The sequence below is a fragment of the Oncorhynchus masou genome, chromosome 9 (genome assembly GCF_036934945.1).
Source record: "Oncorhynchus masou masou isolate Uvic2021 chromosome 9, UVic_Omas_1.1, whole genome shotgun sequence".
Taxonomy (NCBI): Eukaryota; Metazoa; Chordata; class Actinopteri; order Salmoniformes; family Salmonidae; genus Oncorhynchus; species Oncorhynchus masou.
Window position 1 is genome coordinate 34,199,990 of NC_088220.1, and position 18,787 is coordinate 34,218,776.

At 43.5% G+C, this 18,787-nt stretch overlaps 1 protein-coding gene across 2 annotated transcripts in view; it reads left to right on the forward strand.

Annotated features, from left to right (window-relative positions):
• The first annotated feature begins 528 nt into the window (after positions 1–528).
• The window catches only part of LOC135545916 (transcription factor COE3-like), a 100,372-nt gene continuing 82,113 nt past the window's right edge, over positions 529–18,787 (forward strand). For both annotated transcript variants that reach the window (XM_064973898.1, XM_064973899.1), the window contains exons 1-5: positions 529–1,173; positions 11,916–12,072; positions 14,756–14,819; positions 16,021–16,076; positions 17,949–18,022. In XM_064973898.1, coding sequence (XP_064829970.1) covers positions 1,040–1,173; positions 11,916–12,072; positions 14,756–14,819; positions 16,021–16,076; positions 17,949–18,022 — 485 coding nt within the window. In that variant the 5' untranslated portion in view covers positions 529–1,039. The remainder of the gene's footprint in view (positions 1,174–11,915; positions 12,073–14,755; positions 14,820–16,020; positions 16,077–17,948; positions 18,023–18,787) is intronic.

Consider the following 18,787-nt stretch of genomic DNA (forward strand, 5'->3'; position numbering starts at 1 on the left):
ATGACTTCTAATGACCATGTTGTGGAAGTCTATTGCTCCTTACAAACATAATGGATTTTATACAGTCCAATGCCACAACAAAATACAGTGAATATCCATCACAGACGTCCGTGCTCCTCAGTAATTCTGCACTCAAAGGACAGTATCAATGCTTTCAAATGAGAGGTCATCAGTATGCCTTTATGAGCCAATTCAAAAAGTAGACCAACATGCAAATCGACAGATTAATCTGGTGAAGCAATACGCATATTTGCGCCCACGCGTACAGCGCAGCAAAGCGTGCAATGTTGTACAGGTAAACACCGGAAAGCTTTTGCCGCGAATTCAAAAAAATGACGTCATTGATGACTTCAGCCAATGAAAAGACAGAACTGCCATTGACGTTCAAATGATTTTTCCATATAAGGACTAGACTCCGCCCCTGTCAAATCCATGCTTGTCCCCCTCGAGAGCACTAGAGCCTCCGAACCCGAGAGAAGGTGCGCTCCGCTGGGACAGAGGAAGCATAAAGAGACCGGGAGGGAGGGAATGAGATTTCTTGCTACCCAATCCCCCTTTTCCCCTGGGAGAGCAAGCCTTCCATGGTCCGTCCCTCCCTCTTGTTTGGTAATCATTTCATTTTACTCCTTTTTGAAGCAGTCGCTTGTTTTATCCCACTTTTCATTTCACAATCCCGTGCGCGTATGTTCGCCTTCTTCTGATCAACTTCGGCATCTCCCCTCTCTTTACTCACAACGAAAAGGTATCCTAGATCCCGGCTGATTCTTCTCCTTCGAGATGCTTAACTGTTCTAGCGCTCACCCTCTCTCCACCCTCTTTTAACTTGAGACCGGTTAAGCTTGAGCGAACTGAACTGGGGTTGGAATTAAAAATAAAGCGGAAAAACCCAAAGGGATACGACGCTCGTCTTTGGATAAGGACCGCTATCGCTTTCCCCCTTGTTGCACTTTGGGGAAGATTCTTCCCTTTTCAGTTGCTCGTCGTTAATCCAGGTGGCCTTGTGAGTTGGTTAAGAGAGAGTTCCCAGAAGGTTACTTTCATGTTCTCCATCCAGGACAGCCTCCCGCGGGGAGCCTTGACCATGAAAGAGGAACCGCTCACGAGTGGCATGACACCGGTCCGCTCTTGGATGCAGAGCGCGGGGATATTGGACGCGAACACAGCAGCACAAAGGTAGGTTAAACATCAACTAGACGCACATATGATAATCGCTGGACAGGATGCTGACAGAACACTGCAGATTGCCCGACAGTATACACTCGTAGCCTATACGAGAACCGCTCACAGGAACGCTGAAGGTATAGGCTTACTGCGTTCCGGATAGAAAAGCATCTGTGAAGACGTTAACGGTTGGCCTTTTAAGTAGGCTACTGTATCCTGCATTGATTTGCAAAATAACTCTAGACTTAGTGCCCCAATACTTGTAAAACATGTAGCAATGTGTAAACAGCCTAGCATCACAAAGCGTGGTGAGTGGAAGGCATTGAGCGCGATGCGCTTTCACATGATATGCCCGAATGAGCTCCAAGCAATTTCCTGTTATTGAAAACTCTTGACTCGGATAAGAAAATAAGTCAACTTTACAATACGCACCTACCGTGTAATAGAACGTCATCTTATCTCCCGCATGAGTGACCTAATGTAAACCAAACACCGTTCCACAGTAGTGCTGGCTAAACAGTAAGATCACCTCGAAGAGTTTGCCTCTGTGTATACGTTGATTGGTTCAGGAAGCCCTTACACATAGCCTAAATAAACCCCCAAATGATTTATATTAGACTTTGTGTTGAACAAGTGCCAGTCCATACTTACAGCCTAACACAACTCTCATATGTAGGCCTATGCCTATATGTGATCTAGGCGTAAAGTTGCATCCATTAAACTATGAGATTTGTGTTGGCCCATCCTATTGAATTCATATGAGCATCGTTGCTTTTCTATCATTTTAAACTATACCAAGACACATTCAATCGAATATTACTCATTTAGGCTATACGAAATAGATGTGTATCCATCCAGCTGTGGGCAACTCGATTTTATGGACATGCTTGCGCTATTGTAAATTATTGGTGTGAAGATTGACAGCGTGTTAACAGTTCCACTATGCCACACAAGGAGAACATATCCTTTGTATTATTTAAGCCTACCTACAAGTGTAATTTTTAAGTTGTTTTGAAGTCATAATTAATTAGAAGGGCTTAATTAATAAAATGTCATATTTTCATAAATCAATTCGAATTGATAAAGTATTGATTAATGTTGATGTTTGGGTCTAAAACAAATAAAACACGGTTTGTATAATATAAATAAATAATAGGGTAGGTGATCATATTGAAAATATTGATGATGTGAGTGTATTGGCATAAATTGATTGGTTTCACTCAAATGTTTAAATACATGACTTCTGCTGACCTGAAATAATCTAGACCAGTTTAAATGCCTATGCTTTCTTTAAAATCTGATAATAATTCTATATAGGCCTACCGACAAATTACTTTTTGGTTTTAATGTTTCTGCGTTAACATCTTTAACCATCCAAAGTTGTCATCACGGAAAATAGTCACGACAAATCTCCCCTGTCTCTTGAATTAGGGTATCTCAGATTATATGATATACTATGTTTATTATTTATATTTACTCTTACAATGTAAACAACTAAAACCGTTGCTCCTGGGTTTAGGTCAATATTTACGTCAGTTTGTGACATGAACAATTTGTTATGGTGCACGGTGCACATGGCCGACAGTTTGACACATCCCGTTGTCTGAACTAAAGAAATAAACAGCCAAAAAGGTTAACAAGAGCAAGCCTACTGAAGCTCACCTTTACCATCTTGCATGTTCAATATGCTATTCGTTTTTCAGTGCATTTTGAGCATGCAAGATGAGACTATATCATATATGCTCAGAGTATAGGCCTATCGTGTAAGTGACCCTCAGCTCTTCAAGAGGCCGCGAGTGGTGGTGTCATGTTAGACAAAAGCAGTACGTTATAATGAACTAGGATAGATACGTTTATTCTGTGTTGGTTGTCATTCTATCGCACACACAGACATCCACCCGGGAGCTCAAGTCCGATAAGCGGGTCAATTGACATGTCCGCTCACGGGTGAGCGCGTCGACGACACGTTTGTAAGGCTATACTGGTTTTCGTACGGTGTCAATCCATTTTTAAGTCCACAAACTTACTTTAATGTGTTCACTGCACTGTTTTCCCTTCATCACAATGCAATGATATCTTTTGGGGGAAAATCGACCCGCAGCAGCACCTGCATAACTGTAAACGTCCGTTTTAATATTTGGTGTTCACTGAATGATGCTTCATTTAATGCGACATTTTAACTGACATGCAGTTGAATTTCGCATTAATTAAACCCATGTGTCACACATTTATCCTCTGTAACACAAAGAGAATTCATAGAACTGATATGCGTTGAGTGGTCGGCAGTATACAAGTTATTGATCAGTACTGGTTGACAGCTGCATTACTTTGCATTGGTAGCTACACTTCAATTTGGCTGAACAGATACAGGCTATAAGGTGGGTGATATTATATATTGTTAAAGTGCATCACTTTACATTGTGAAATATTGAACATGTAAAATGTACACTTATCTAGATTAAGATATTGCAAAAATAAGACAAGTGGCTTTTATTAGTGACAGTACATTCGTTATTTATTATAGTATTTGAATTGTTTCCAAAAATCATTATCCGAGACCATTTGCTATATGATTTGAACACATTTCATATTTTCTTTTTCTAGCAGGTTATCAGATAATTCTCCCTCCCAGTGCATTAAAATATGATGCATTTCTCACCAGGCATATCCTTTTTTGTGTGTTTGACTTTAGTGGAGTGCAATGCATTGTGTCTGTGTCATTTTGCAAGGTAGATTGTTGATTTAAATGTTTAACTCTCATGGATAAGTAGCTAATGTGTAGTCCAGCTGCAAAAAGGACACTCCTATAGAGGAAATTCAGGTTTGACGCATTGAGAGATGAAATCTTACCAAAAAGTTGCATGTCAGTTACCTATACCCAACTTATACCATGCACACAAAAAAAGTACATTCCCCAAAACTCCATTGAGGGGCAATGCCCAAACAGTGAGTTTCTATATGTCAAGTCACATTGCAGAAAAGAGTTGCATTTGTGCGTGTAGATGAAGTTTCTTGTTATGGGGTAAGGGAAACGTACTCTGTAGAGCCACTGGCCTTCTCTGGATTCTGGAACCCTAGTGTACTTTCCTTGTGACCTAGTGTTAATAAAGACGGAACTGGAGACTTTGAGTTAGTTTTGTTCAGCACTAGAATGTGGTAGTGGATAGATCTGTTATGGATAGTAAAGTGTTTCATTAAGAAATAGTCATTGCTGATTTAAATGTGCAAAGCATTGGTCTGGATCGCTTTCAGAGACACTCCCCTAGCTTATGCCCACCGTAACTGCCTTTCCCGATCTAACCCCCAAAACAGCCAGTCCACTGAGGCAGGGAGAGGAGGGGTATGTGTGTGTGTGTGTGTGTGTGTGTGTGTGTGTGTGTGTGTGTGTGTGTGTGTGTGTGTGTGTGTGTGTGTGTGACTGAGTGGTCTGCACAACTAAGGAACAGATTTAACTTGACCCTCCCCAGTTGCCACTGTAAAATCGAGCAAAGTGAATTATGTTGCCCCTGTCTTTGTCTGCTAGGAGGAGGAGGGGCGACTTAATAAAGTGCAAGTTCCCAAGCTTAGCAGAAGACTGAGTGTTCCGCGTTCACTGGCAGCAGCCGATGAGACTGATAGCCCAGGATTCTATATCCAGAGCCCAATCCGTCACTGCCTCAATCATCGCCAGTCACTGGACTCAAAATATGGAGACAATACTCCCTATTGGCCTCAGGCATATGGGACGGAGAAACCCATTTGTATAGACAGACATATTTGTGCGGTGTGGCACTCACTCATATTTCACATCACCACCATGTCGTCTTGGGAGAGATTTTTGTCCAAGGTTCATTTCACTGTAACCTATCATCATTCACAATCCCTGAGGTCAATGAATATGTCTGACCTCTTATTTCTTATTTGTTAGAGAGCAAAATAGATATCGTGAAATGAGCACTTCTCCCCTATTTCCCCCTTTCAATTCAGCTACATTTGACTGAGCCTTGTGGAATAGTGTCAGATAGTTCAAACAAGGCCCTCGCAGTGCATTCACCCTGTTGCAGCGTGTTCCTGTACATTCTATCTAACACGTTGCACGGTGGGGACAATACGGCGACTCGCGTCAACATATAGAGTCGCCCCTTCGTCTCACTGCTACATCTCAGCCACCAGTTCATTGGATCCCGCAACAGAAACAAGTGTTTCTCACCAGCTGCCCCTAAACGTGCAAACAATTAGTTGGCTTGAGCGAGGCCACCATCTTTACGACCCCCATTAGAAGTGTGCAGGTGACCAACTAATGGTTTCAGCTGTGGCCCACTCATTAAGTTTGCAGACGTATGTGTGTTGCGAGGACCAGGGTGCTGCTTTGATTTTCAGTCTAGGGACAGGTGCGCCTCGGCTCAGCCTGTAGTAAACACCGGACAGGGAGAAAGTCTAGTAAAAAAATACTGTTGCAACCTGAGGAAATAGCTGACACCAAACAGTGAAAAACTCAAGGTGAAGATATTTTTTTGCCGAATTCACACATTTTTATAGAGTATTTGGTGCGTGCTACAGTACATGCCAAATAAAGTAACTTATGGCTTAGGTCTTGATATACAGCATAAGTTGTCGTGCAATGATGGATAGAGCACTATTTTAACCTTAGTTGATGTTAAGTAAGTGTTTGCCAACATGTTTGGATTTGCATTTAAGTATGAACCAAACACTCCATCTGTGTCCATCACGGCTGTTGCGTAACTTGTTCCACCTGTGTGCACTGTGCAATGCTTTTGTGAGAGAAGCAGCCGTTCTAGTTGAGGAAACTGTTGGTGTTTTGATTTTCATTCGTGAACCCTAATCGTCTGTGTCATTATTTGATTTATTTACCCAGCCAGCTCAGAGAAACATTACCCCATTGGCCAAAAGTGGTGTAGTTGTCTTGCTGCAATTGCCAAACAATTGGATGAAAGGGTTTTTTACCCTATGATAATGCTCTTTTTACAGTTAGAGAAAAATGTAGCAGTATTTCTGACAGTGTGCAAAACGAGTGTGAGTGTTTGTACAGTATGAGTGTGTACCAATTAGTACACAGTGAGCAGTGTTCCATGTGTGAGCGTGTCGTAAGTGTAAAAAAAAACAAGTTGTGCCGAGGATCCACAAGCATGTCTGTGTGGGTGTTAGCTGTAGACTTGTTTGTGTGGTTTTGTAGGCCAGTACTTTTCAAATCCCTTGTACAAGTAGTATTTTATATTCTTTGAAGAGATGCTCATTCCATTCTACTTCAATAGAAAGTACTACTTTTCTGATACACCATTACCTGCATGGTTTTGTAGGCCAGTACTTTTCAAATCCCTTGTAGAAGTAGTATTTTATATTCCTTGAAGAGATGCTCATTCCATTCTACTTCAATAGAAAGTACCACTTTTCTGCCACAGCATTACCTGTAGGGAGGGGAGATGAGTAGGAAGGGAGTGGAAGGGTAGAGGGGCTTCTGTATCGTTCTTCTGAAGTGAGGTGTAAAAACAATGTGAAACTGTGATTTTCTTTTCAATATCCGTTTCCCGGCGAGGTAATTGATGCTTCTCACACGCCAATTGTCGTGGCAACATCTCTCTTCTGATGACTGAATTCTGTTCAGATGTTATCGATGCAGAGTGACACTGATGTTTTTTTTTTCAATTGCGCTTGTAAGATTGTGATGTTTGATTGGTCACTGACTGGCCAAATCATTCACTGGGTTTTTTTAAAATTCTAAAATAGCATAATGAGATTCCTGAAACCTGATTGCTCAAAGACTGACAGATGTTCAACTACGAGGCAGCGATGGGATAGCTTTAGCGATGGGATAGCTTTAGCGATGGGATAGCTTTAGCGATGGGATAGTTCATTGGGGCAGATAGAGTAGACCGTATACAGGATTTGTTTCCCACTATGATGGTGTTTTTGTTTTGGATTTCTTAAGGCAAAGCGTTGTCGTAGCGACGTAACAACCTTGCAATATGTGGGTAATACTAAATGGTTGGTCCTATATTGTGAGAGGGGAGAGGAGAGATGTCTAAGGGAGTGCGGTGATAGGTTTCATCAGCCATAACTTCAGACTGAAAGCATCCGAGACTACCCATCCTGCCTACCGAGGGTATAGTGTTTCAAAACACACACACAGGCGAGGGCTGTCCTCCTGCCGTGTTCCAGGCTTCCACTCATTAGCTCATATTACACGGCTAATAAGAGCTAACCAAACAAGCACTAGGGAGGGAGCGGCCCTGACTGGGCAAATGTATGCCGGAGTAATTGTGTATCGGCTGCATAAATTACACTCTTCCTTATGCACACACACACACACACACACACACACACACACACACACCAACATTTGCATATATTTCATGTGACCCCCCAACATTTGCTGGTGCAATTAGTGTAAGTCTGAATTTAGATAGGTCAATGTTCCTTACATTGGTTTTCCATGCTGTTTTATTCTGATACCCCCCCCCCCCTTTTACTATCTCCTTTGGTTTGTCCTTGGTTTTATACTCAACGTTTTCTCTGTGTTAGTCCTATATCTTTGTCACCTACTGTCCTCTCCAGGGACAGACCAAGTTGCAACCCAGAGAGGGGTGGCCGTACAACCACCACAGAGGTTGTGTGATTTACAGTTCCACTATTCATTAGATTAACACAGTGGCAGTAGGCCAGAGAGAGGAGATTGTTAATACTCTGCTTGCATCGCATTTGTATAAACAAGGCAATGGTATATGGCTCATTAGGCTGTCCTGCAGGAAGCAGCCGGCCGCGCTGGTTAAAGACTCCGCCGCTCGGTCGGTAGGTCGGTCACACCCCATCACCCAGCTGATTAATGCTGGAGGGGTGCGGGCCGTGTCCACTGTGCCCACTCTGGTGGCACAGGGGATGCTCTCTCCCCAGGGGAGAGTGGAGGCAGTGGGAAGGGCAACCACTGATCGCTCCCTTAAAGCCACAATCTGGAAGATTTACCAGCTGCTCATGGGTACTATTTCACAGCTATATGTGGAACAATATATTTTATACACGTACGTGCATACAAACACGCGCACACACACACACACACACACACACACACACACACACACACACACACACACACACACACACACACACACACACACACACACACAGTACAGTCAACAGTGTCCATTTTAGAAGGAGAACCCTTCTGCTGCATGTTCATTAGTAGATCATTTCAGAGCAGAAGTCTCAGTGCTTAATATCTATTTCCCTGAAGTGTGCAGGCCCTCCAGCAGTGAGGACTTTAGCCCGGGGTTACCTTTTTCATTTATCATAATTAGAATTTGCTGCATTGCATTAAGCCGATACTGCCGAAGAATGTACACTTTGACGACCATCCTAATGCTGCATGGCGGATAGCTGGACCTACAAATGAATTCAAATGATGTAGAATCTCCTTTTATTTTTTTTATTTTTTTTTATAGTCGTTAAAACCACAACTCAAAATCTTGTTAAATTCTCTAATGACTTTAGATCAATTGTACCAGCCCATGTTAAAACGACTAGTTCAGTAAACATACCATCCCTATCGGAGCATTGATGTCAGCCACAGAATGGACATGGGCTTTTTGGCGTCAGCTGATTGTGTTGAGAAGTGACTGGATGACAGTTGCTGCTTCACACGTGATCTCTTCCTTCAGCGTTTACAGTGGGGGGTGAAGTGTCAACGCGCATGGAGGGTGGAGGCCCGTCAGAAGATCTGTTAGCGCTATTTGTTGTCGGTCTGTTGCCCTCTGATTTACACGGCCTGTGTAGTAGAAACCTGTGTGCCATCGATACTGTTTTTATTATACTGAGTGCTAAGGCCGCGCGCTACAGGCCGCCGCGCCCAGTCATAAGTGGATGTGGCTGCAATTAGCATAATTGAAATAATAACGCTAACAAGCTTTCTGTGTCGATAGAGTGCAGAGAGATCTGGATGTGCTGAGACTGGCTCTGGCACTGCCGCCGTGGCTGGAGGTCTCAACGTATCCCCGATGTTCTGGCGTAGCTTCATAATTGGGGTAATGGTGTTGAAGGGGTCGGGGGGGGGGTTATACATGTAATTGGAGGTGGGAAGTGATATGATAGTGAGGGCTGTTTCTCACTCGAGTCTTGTTTTATTAATTGTTAGGTAGTTAAGTATAATTTTGAGTTTTCCCCCCAGATTATTTCTATGTAGGCCATGGCAGTAGTACGGTCACCTAATGTTTGTGTTCAGCAAAACATCTAGCAACTTCATGGGATTTTTCCGACTTTTTAGGATTTTGTTTTTGACTTTTTGCAGGATTTTTAACGAGGGTTTGCTAGATAGGAAAAAAATCCCCTGTCAGTCCCACACTTAATATTTAGTAGCACTGAAACCATGACGTCAGATAGGCCCGAACTCTCTTTCTCTCATATCTCCCCCCGATGTAAAACGCCATTCTCCCATGTGCAACCTTTTTGTCTTTGTGTCTTCAGAACTGAGTCCAGGAATTCGCTTTCAACAACTCGGTTACAAATGAGGCAGTCAGCATTGGTAATGGGGGTGCAGAAAGGTCACACCTGTATTAATCTAGCGCCTCTCGACTATACCCTATAGGCAACTTTCCAAAAACACTTGCTCCGCCCTCCAAGAAAAATGCAGCACGTGAATAAATATTTCGACATGAACCGCTTTGCCATTGTGTGGCACATGGAGGTGTGTTTTTTATTTTATTATTATTATTTTTTTTACCTTTATTTAACCAGGGAAGTCAGTTAAGAACAAATTCTTATTTTCAATGACGGCCTGGGAACAGTGGGTTAACTGCCTGTTCAGGGGCAGAATGACAGATTTGTACCTTGTCAGCTCGGGGGTTTGAACTCGCAACCTTCCGGTTACTAGTCCAACGCTCTAACCACTAGGCTACCCTGAATCTTACTCCTCAGCCTGAGGTGGAGCTAGCTTTTCACGTGGCGCTGACTGTTAAGATGCTTCGGGCGGGCGGTCACCCATGCTAGCAAAGCAGACATCCTGCGTTCGAGCCTCGACTTGAGCCCGAATCAGGAGGAAGTGGTAATTGCTAAGCAAGCAGCGTGGCGTCCATTCCACTTGGAATCTCGTATTGATCGTGGTTATTTGTTTTGTTAGTGTAGATAAATGAGATATCAGCAACCAAGTTGAACAGAGATTGATACCAACACATTATGATATTTGGATGTTTCATTGATTTAACAACAGAGCTCCTATAGCTGCCTGCAAGCGTTTGTTTATACATTTAGATCTGTCTGCGTTTTTAAAAAGCATTTACGCTCATGCATCCTTGAACATTTTCCTGAATGAGGAATTGATTCTTGGATCTAGAAATCGGTTTATATTGAAGCTATGAGATGAGCAGAGATGCATGAGATATCTTTCAACAAAAAAAATTGCTCTTTGTCCACGGCCTGGAGAAGTTAGGCACAGTCTTCCAGACCACAAGGTACACGTAAAGTCAATCAGTCCAAATCATTCTGACACTGCAATCTGCCGTCTATTGTCTTCACCTGAAGACATGATTCTGCACCATATTCTTTTTTACATATGTTTATGTTAATTTCCATTCAGTTCCTTTTGTATGTTTCTCTCATGTAGTCTCAACTTCATTTTTTGTTGTTGTTGCAAGTGGTTATCAATGTTCACCACAATCTGCCATTTATTAGTGACAGGTCAAGAATCAGTGTGTAACGTCACCCATTCAGCTTCTTCTCGATATCATTTCCTCTTTCTCCAAAAATCAATTGAATTAAGTTCAGATGTTTAAAAACCTTCTACATTAATTCCTCTCCAAAGCTTTGAAACCTTTTCAATTTGAATTTGTCATCTATTCCACACCATGTCACCTTTTGAATTGGCATTCACTTCAAAACTTCACTTTTAATCTAAATGAACTCCAACCCTGGTTAGCAGTGTGTGTTAGCAGACATCCTCTGTCTCTAAATCAATGGTGAAAAGTGTGTGTGTGTGTGTGTGTGTGCGCATATGGCGCACGCCGAGTGTGTGGAGGTCTTTTATTCTCCGGGCCCAGGGGATGCAGGGCAGAGTTTGACTGACAGGTCAGGGAAAACTGGAGTGGCTTGGTTGCCAAGCCGAATGGTACCCCACAGCGCTTGGCACGAACCGAGGCAGACGCTGCCTTCTGGAGTCCTTGCTTCCCAGCCAAATTCACATTGTTGAGGTGGTCGAGGAGACAAATAACACAAAGGAACGCGTGGCACACACAGGGAACGTGAAGAGGGGGCCAAGTGTCTTTCATTTATCACTCTCTCTCGTCTCCACTTTTCTCTCCTTCTTTTCATTATTTGTGTTTGTGTTTTTAACTTAGGTTTTGAAAGATTACTGTTTGGGTTGTTTTGCAGTCGGTGCTGATAGTAGTAATTGACCTGACGAACATCCATTTTTTGTCAGAAAAATGAACACATTTTGAAACGTAGGTTTCTTAAATGAAACCAAGAACTGCAAACTAATACTGCTAGGCTAGGACTCTAGGCCCTATTCAATCCCTACTGCTCCAGGATTTCTTCTTTGCGAGGCGTCATACTTAAATTATACTTAAATTATTGGAAAACTTTATTTTAGTTTCACACAGTAAACAACATTTTGTTTTACCTGCAGAAACAGCTTGTGATTGAATAGCGCCTGCTGTGTTTTGAATTGCCCCGGTGCTCCTTGGCTACACAGTACTAACCAAATTTCATCCTTCTCTCTCTCCCCCATTTTCTCTCCCCCTGTCCCTCTCTCTCTCTCTTTCTGCTATCTATAGCGGTGTAGGTCTGGCCCGGGCTCACTATGAAAAACAGCCCCCCTCGAACCTACGCAAATCCAACTTCTTCCACTTCGTGTTGGCGCTGTACGACCGACAGGGCCAGCCCGTGGAGATCGAGAGAACCTCTTACATAGACTTCGTGGAGAAAGACAAAGTAAGACCAACACACAACGGGGAATGGGGAGTAGGGCATGTGTGCCCAGGTATAGCTGGCATTGAGGGTAAAAGGGTGGTGTTGACGCTGGGGACAGTGTTTGTGGGATGTCATTCCTTCTGCTTCATTCAGTGCTATAGCGCAGTGATGCTTTTGAAATATGAAATGTCTAGCACAGAAGCTGTGGATACACTCACAGTCTTCTTGATGTCAAGTCGAGAGCAATATTTTTTTCTCTATTGTTTGTTGATTTATTATGTACAGTATACTGCAATGTACTGTAATGCGTTTCTTTAGTGAATTAGATTTTTATTCATTCTATATCTCTACATTCTGTAACATAATTATATTCTATTTTATATACACTAATTTAATTATATTGATTTGATTTGAATTTCATAAACAGAATTGTACACATTTATTTGAAGATAATATACTTTATGTAAATTATATATTGATTATGTCCACCTCATAAATAAAGATCATGTTTTCATTTAATTAACAGATTTGACATATTGTAAGTATCTATTGTTGTAATTCAATACTAATTCAAAGTATTTGATTTCAGAAAGTACATTAAGCTCTTGAGATTTCTTACAATTACTGAAAGGTTGTAATCCTGAGAGCTGTTTGAGGATAGAAACCATTCAGATATAGAAGCACCCACAGTTTACAAAGAACCTGTCGGGGGGCAGTGATGAGCAGAAAGCAGGAAATCTTGAATGAAGCAGTTTTGATTCAGCTTTAAATCAGACATTAAACTCAAATAGTTTTTTTACTTAAGTCATTTTGATAAGAGGTTACGTGAAGGTATCTATTTAAAAAAATCTAATTTGTATTCATTAATTTGTATTAATTTGTATAATTTCAGGGTGGCAGGTAGCCTAGTGGTTAGAACGTTGGGCCAGTAACCGAAAGGTTGCTGGATTGAATCCCCAAGCTGACAAGGTAAAAATCTGTCCTTCTCCCCCTGAGCGAGGCAGTTAACCCACTGTTCCCCGGGAGTTCATCATTGTAAATAACAATTTGTTCTTAACTGACTTGCCTAGTTAATTTTTTTTTCAATAATACAAGATTGGAGAGCAAATATGATTTGATCAGACATGCTTATGGAAAGCCTTTGTATTCATTTTAAGCAGTAGTTGTTAATGTCATTTATTGTACATTCATGTGCCATCTACAAGCTCTGTTATATAGTTGACCAGTCTATGAGGCTCTCTCTCTCTGCCTCTCTCTCTGCCTCTGGTATTTGTTCAGCAGTACCTGTGCTCTCAGTGGTAATGGTAACCCACTTCTCTACCTGCCGCCTGGGCCATTCTGCCATGCTGCCAGGGGGTTGTTCTCAGTAAAAGGTTACAGAGAACAGCTCCGCCCACGGTCAGGAGGGACAGCGGCCAGCTGGCACGGCCGCTCCTCCCGTCCTCCCTGCCCGTTCCCCTCTGCCTTGACCTCCAGCCTGCCCCTGGGCCCCTGCCAAGACTCCACGGCACACTTGGCACTGCACGGCGGAGGGGGAAGGAGAGAGAGAGAGATTGTGAGGGAGGGAATGAGAAAGAGACAGGGAGAGAGGAGCGGATGTGGCCTCTCTCCCGGTGCCCGCCCGTTGAAGAGGTGACACGAGATCAGTGAGAGCGACTTGGGCCACCTGGGAGCTGAGGTCATCGGTGACCGTGGCGACCAACACTAACTGGGCACTGTCACTTAGACTTTTACTACATCTCTCTGTATAGCTGTGGTAACAGGGTCGTTTTAGCTCTCACCTGGGTTTGTCCTTTTGTTCTTGATGTTTGATTTATTCCTGGATAGACAATGCAACAGTGAAGCAGCTGGTTTGTTGTGTGCGTGTCAGCGATGGAAGTTGGAGGAAAGATGGAGATTCCATGTTGTATATCATCATGGACCTGCGGTGGGATTTTGGGCCTAGACAAATACTCAAAAATAGCAAGGGCTTAGCAACTTCATAAATATAACTCAATCAGAGAACGGTGTGGAGTTTATGGGAAAAGAGATTTGTTTTTAAAAACATCAACCCCTAGAACTTACTTTCCCAGAACTGTCTTCCTGTACGAATCTAGTAGATATTACAAATGTTCCCTTTAATTCATATGTTTTCGGTTGCATACCATTATTGGAAGTACCTGTTATTGTGGACACACAGGCAGTGTGATATACCTTAACTATCAGCTTTCTGATTGCAAGCTCATTCGACCTCAAATGAAACCACAGGGTAATAAAAGTGTTATAACAGCGGATAACCAGTAATAATGCCGGTTGGTCCCCTGACCTCTTATGGGATTTATGTGTTCTCTTCAGATTGATCTCTAATTGGATGCAGTGGATGCCATATTAGTCTGGGTATTCCCTGTGGCACCAGAGTTGGGTTTAAGATTTCGATTTGTGGCCCAACATCTGCTTGGATTAGGACCGGGATGTTGGTCTCTTCGGAGAATGTCAGCGGTAGAGTAGATTGAGACGGGAGCGTAGATTAGGATGGTCTAGTTCTGTTTTTTATTTTTTTTACAGGTAGTTCATTTAGTTGTGAGATATTGGATGACGTACAAGAGCCTTTATGACAACACAGCAGGGGACTAAATGGGCCGATGTTGCCTTTGATTTTGGGTGTCGCCTCAAAAGCTGAGAGCCGTCTTGATGATTTTTCTGTGTTTGAATTTGACTCTTTCAGGAGTACAATGGAGAGAAGACCAACAACGGCATCCATTACAGGCTACAGCTCCTGTACAGTAACGGTAAGACCACGATAATCCCTCCAAACATACTGCAGAGTTCTCTCTCTTATCGCTGCTCTCCGTGGAAAGATTAGCTTTAGCACTTTCAGGGGAAACGTTTATCATTTACGTTTGAGTCATTTAGGAGACGCTCTTATCCAGAGCGTCTTACAGGAGCAATTAGGGTTAAGTGCCTTGATCAAGGGTACATCAGCAGATTTTTCACCTAGTCGACTCAGGGATTCGAAAAAGCTACCTTTTGATTACTGGCCCAACGCTCTAACTTCTAGGCTAGGACATTAAATAGAAAAGGACAACATAAATATAAACGATAATCCTCATCACATCTGGAATTCTATTTGACGAGCAAATCCTAAAGTCTGTTTTGGTCATTGGGGAAAAGAACTTGAAATTTGAACACTGATCACTGATCTGTGGTCATTTTAATGCACAAAGCTTAGATTCATGTTGCCATGGATTTTGTTTTGAGACCACATCCCGAGAATAAACAGAAGACTGTGGGTGGGGTACAGTACAATTCACAAGTAATCTAAAAATGACCTTTATTTTATTTTTTTTTTAAAAAGGACAAAGAAATGGCGAGAGAACACCAAAGCCTGACGCAATTACAGGCAAGAAATAGAAAATCGTCTCGTTTCCCATGGTCCTTTTTGACTACCTACCCCCTGTTGTGTTTATGCCGTATTTACGCTCCGTTGCAAAGCTAATAAAAGATAAGCAATAATGATTGCTATTTAATTTGTCTGTGAATGAGAACTCCAAAACGACAGCGGGAGCGAGGGGAACTCGGCAGTTGCAGCCGGGAAATCATAAATAGTAAAAGCTAGAGAGCACAGGCTTGTTTGTTTTTGCTGAGGGGGTTAGAAAAGCTTGGTCCCCACGACAAGCACGACAGAAAACATAAAGACACCATGGGGACACAGATAAACAGAATTCGGTGAGAAGACACTATTTGAAATTCGTCGTTTATGTTTCTCTTTCTGTGAAAGAAGTGAATTTGCATTTGAGGCTGATTAGACTGCTGTTGTTGCTCGAGACATTTCATTTGGCTGAACCACACGCCTACTTCTATGCAAATTGTTTACAGAGGAAGATGACATTAAACTTGTCGTTCTGTCAATGGATCGTAACATTTCAATAATCCAAATTGGTGTCATGTGTAATGGCAGGATATCTGATACATATTTGTGTTGTGTTGCAGGCATCAGGACAGAACAAGATCTGTTTGTACGGCTAATAGACTCCATGACCAAACAGGTGAGCTTTATCCTTACTCTGATCCCAGCCGTTTAACAGGTGACCAGTGAAGTGTGAACATTGTTTCCAGTAGCAGAGTTTCACTACGTATCATACTGCAAACCACCACCCATTTTGTACATAATGTAACATGAGTCAACCTAACCTATGTCATTTTACCCGCTGAGCTAAAGTTCTATCAATTTACAGTACCCCAGTGGCAAATAACTAGTCTTGACCAGTCAGGCTAGAAGACATAGGGCAACCTGGCTCCACCATACACTGTGCTGTACTGTACACTCCTTCCCATCCGTCCACCCTCCCATCCTGTCCCCAGCCCACCAGGCCCTCCCTGTCCCCAGCCCACCAGGCCCTCCCTGTCCCCAGCCCACCAGGCCCTCCCTGTCCCCAGCCCACCAGGCCCTCCCTGTCCCCAGCCCACCAGGCCCTCCCTGTCCCCAGCCCACCAGGCCCTCCCTGTGTCGCCATGTCAGGCTGTCACAGATCGATGCGGCAACGAGGTCCTCGACAAAGCGCCAGCCACTGAAACCAATCAATAGCCCTTAATGTGCTGCAGCGACGGCGCGCCGGAGACAATAATTCTGACAACAACACAAGGAGCTTTCTACCTCGGGTGCGCCACTCAAATCCCTCCCTCCTGCCTAGACTTGGACAGACAGACATGCAGACTTTGCATACTGTAGTGTGTCCACCCACAGAAAGGCAGCCATCTAGCAGCCAGAGGGGGGCCCATGTCTATTGATTGGCTGTTAGGAGCCCATTCTCAGACACTCCTATTGGCAAATTCAAACATATTACTGTATATAATGCATTTACCTGGAAGGCAGTATGTTGCACACAATAGGAATACAAATAATCTTCTTTTAATAGTGGCTGTGTAGGAAAATATATCTGTTTGATATCCCCCTTCAGTCTGTCTTATCATCCTCATAGAAGCCGAATCTTGACTCTCCTTTTTGCCTTTTTCAACATGGTGGTCTTACTCACGTATGTCCATGATATACCCCCATGAAAACTCCCAGACTAGCTCCAGGGGGTGGAGCGGCTACTTGAATCAGAAATGATGATGTGTAAATATCGACCCGATTACCCCCCCCACACACACACACCTCCTCTCCTCCCCACACACACTCCCACTCCCTTTCCCTGGTCCCTGTTGCAATCCCCACCCCTTCTGGCGAAATTGGCAGATTTTAATATAGAGGCTGGGAGGAATCAATAATGCAGAAGTGGTCGTTATCCTAAAAGTATTGTCCCCTTGGGTGTGTGTGTGTGCGTGTGCGTGTGTGTGGGGCAACTGACCACCTAGGTGGACGAAGTAGGGGTACGTCATTGGAAGTGGGATGGAGCACTCCCTCCATCCCTCTGACACAGGAGGTATAGAGAGAATGAAGGAGGGAACAGCTCCTCTCAGTGGTCATCCGTCATCCATGGTCGACATGGCAGCTCCAGTGAAGGATGCCCAGAGGGTGGTCTCTCTCTCTTACTGGGGCTCGCACCGCCATCTGTCTGGGAGGGGTGGAGGGCCGGCCGGGCCGCTCTACACCACGTGGCTCTCCACTATGGGGGGGGGGCTACTCCCTCATCGTCCCCCTCCACCATCTCTCCAGTCTAACCTCCTTCCTCTCCCTGTTAATATGATATGAAAGTTAGACCAAGCGGCGCTTACACTAATAGTGTGTCATCCACTTCCGTTGTAGATATTTAGCAGACACTGGTAACGAACACGCGCACAAAGCCTTTCCAGTTATATGTCGTCACAACCTTTACAGGGCTATGATCGGATATTGTACAGGGAAAGCACAAGTTCAAGTCCAGGGACCCAAAGAAGACTAAACAAACAAATATCGGCTGCTCTTTTCTTCTCCTCAGGCGATCCTCTACGAGGGCCAGGACAAAAACCCAGAGATGTGCCGTGTCCTTCTCACCCACGAGATCATGTGCAGGTGAGTGCCACTCTATTTAAAGGGATATTTCACCCCAAAATCTAATGAATGGACATGATTGGCACCATCTAAATTAATCTGGAATTGGGGTCTGCAGTTCTCCTGATGCATGTACAGGAATCTACACAACATGTACACATACCATCGATTCCAGGACATTTTATGGCAAAAATTGATGTTGGACTTTTCCTTTAAGGGATCAACACAAGGCTCAAGGTTTGTCCCATTGGTCAAAACCAGTTAATTTAATGCAACAAGAGGCATCCTTATTCCTCTGTGGGCCATCCCTTTTCGTGCTATATAGTCTTCTCTATACAGCTCTACAGGGTTGCTCTCATTAAATAAGTATAGTTGAATTGAATACCATGCTGAGTCATTATCTACCCACTGTGTGTCTGCCGGATGAAGGCCCATGTTGATGGGGGCTTCATGTGTTTGTGTGTGTTTTGATGGAGGTTGGCTGGGCGCAAGTCTGTAGGGCATTGGTTAGGGCCTGGTAGGAGTGAGTGTTAATTATGCAATACAGGAAGTGTGTTTGTGTGCTGCCTTGGACACTGGGGGTTGAGGAGTTTCAAGCCTTGGCCCACGAGAGGCCTCAGCTGGTTGTAGGAGTAAGGGAGGGAGGGAGGGAGGGGGGGGGTTGGGGTCGACACAGCCCTTTGCTTTTTCCATTGACTCAGTCATCCCTGTTGGAACCCAATTGCATATGCATCAACTGCTATTCAAGCAAAACCTTGATCTGGACGTTTCTAGGGCAAGACAATA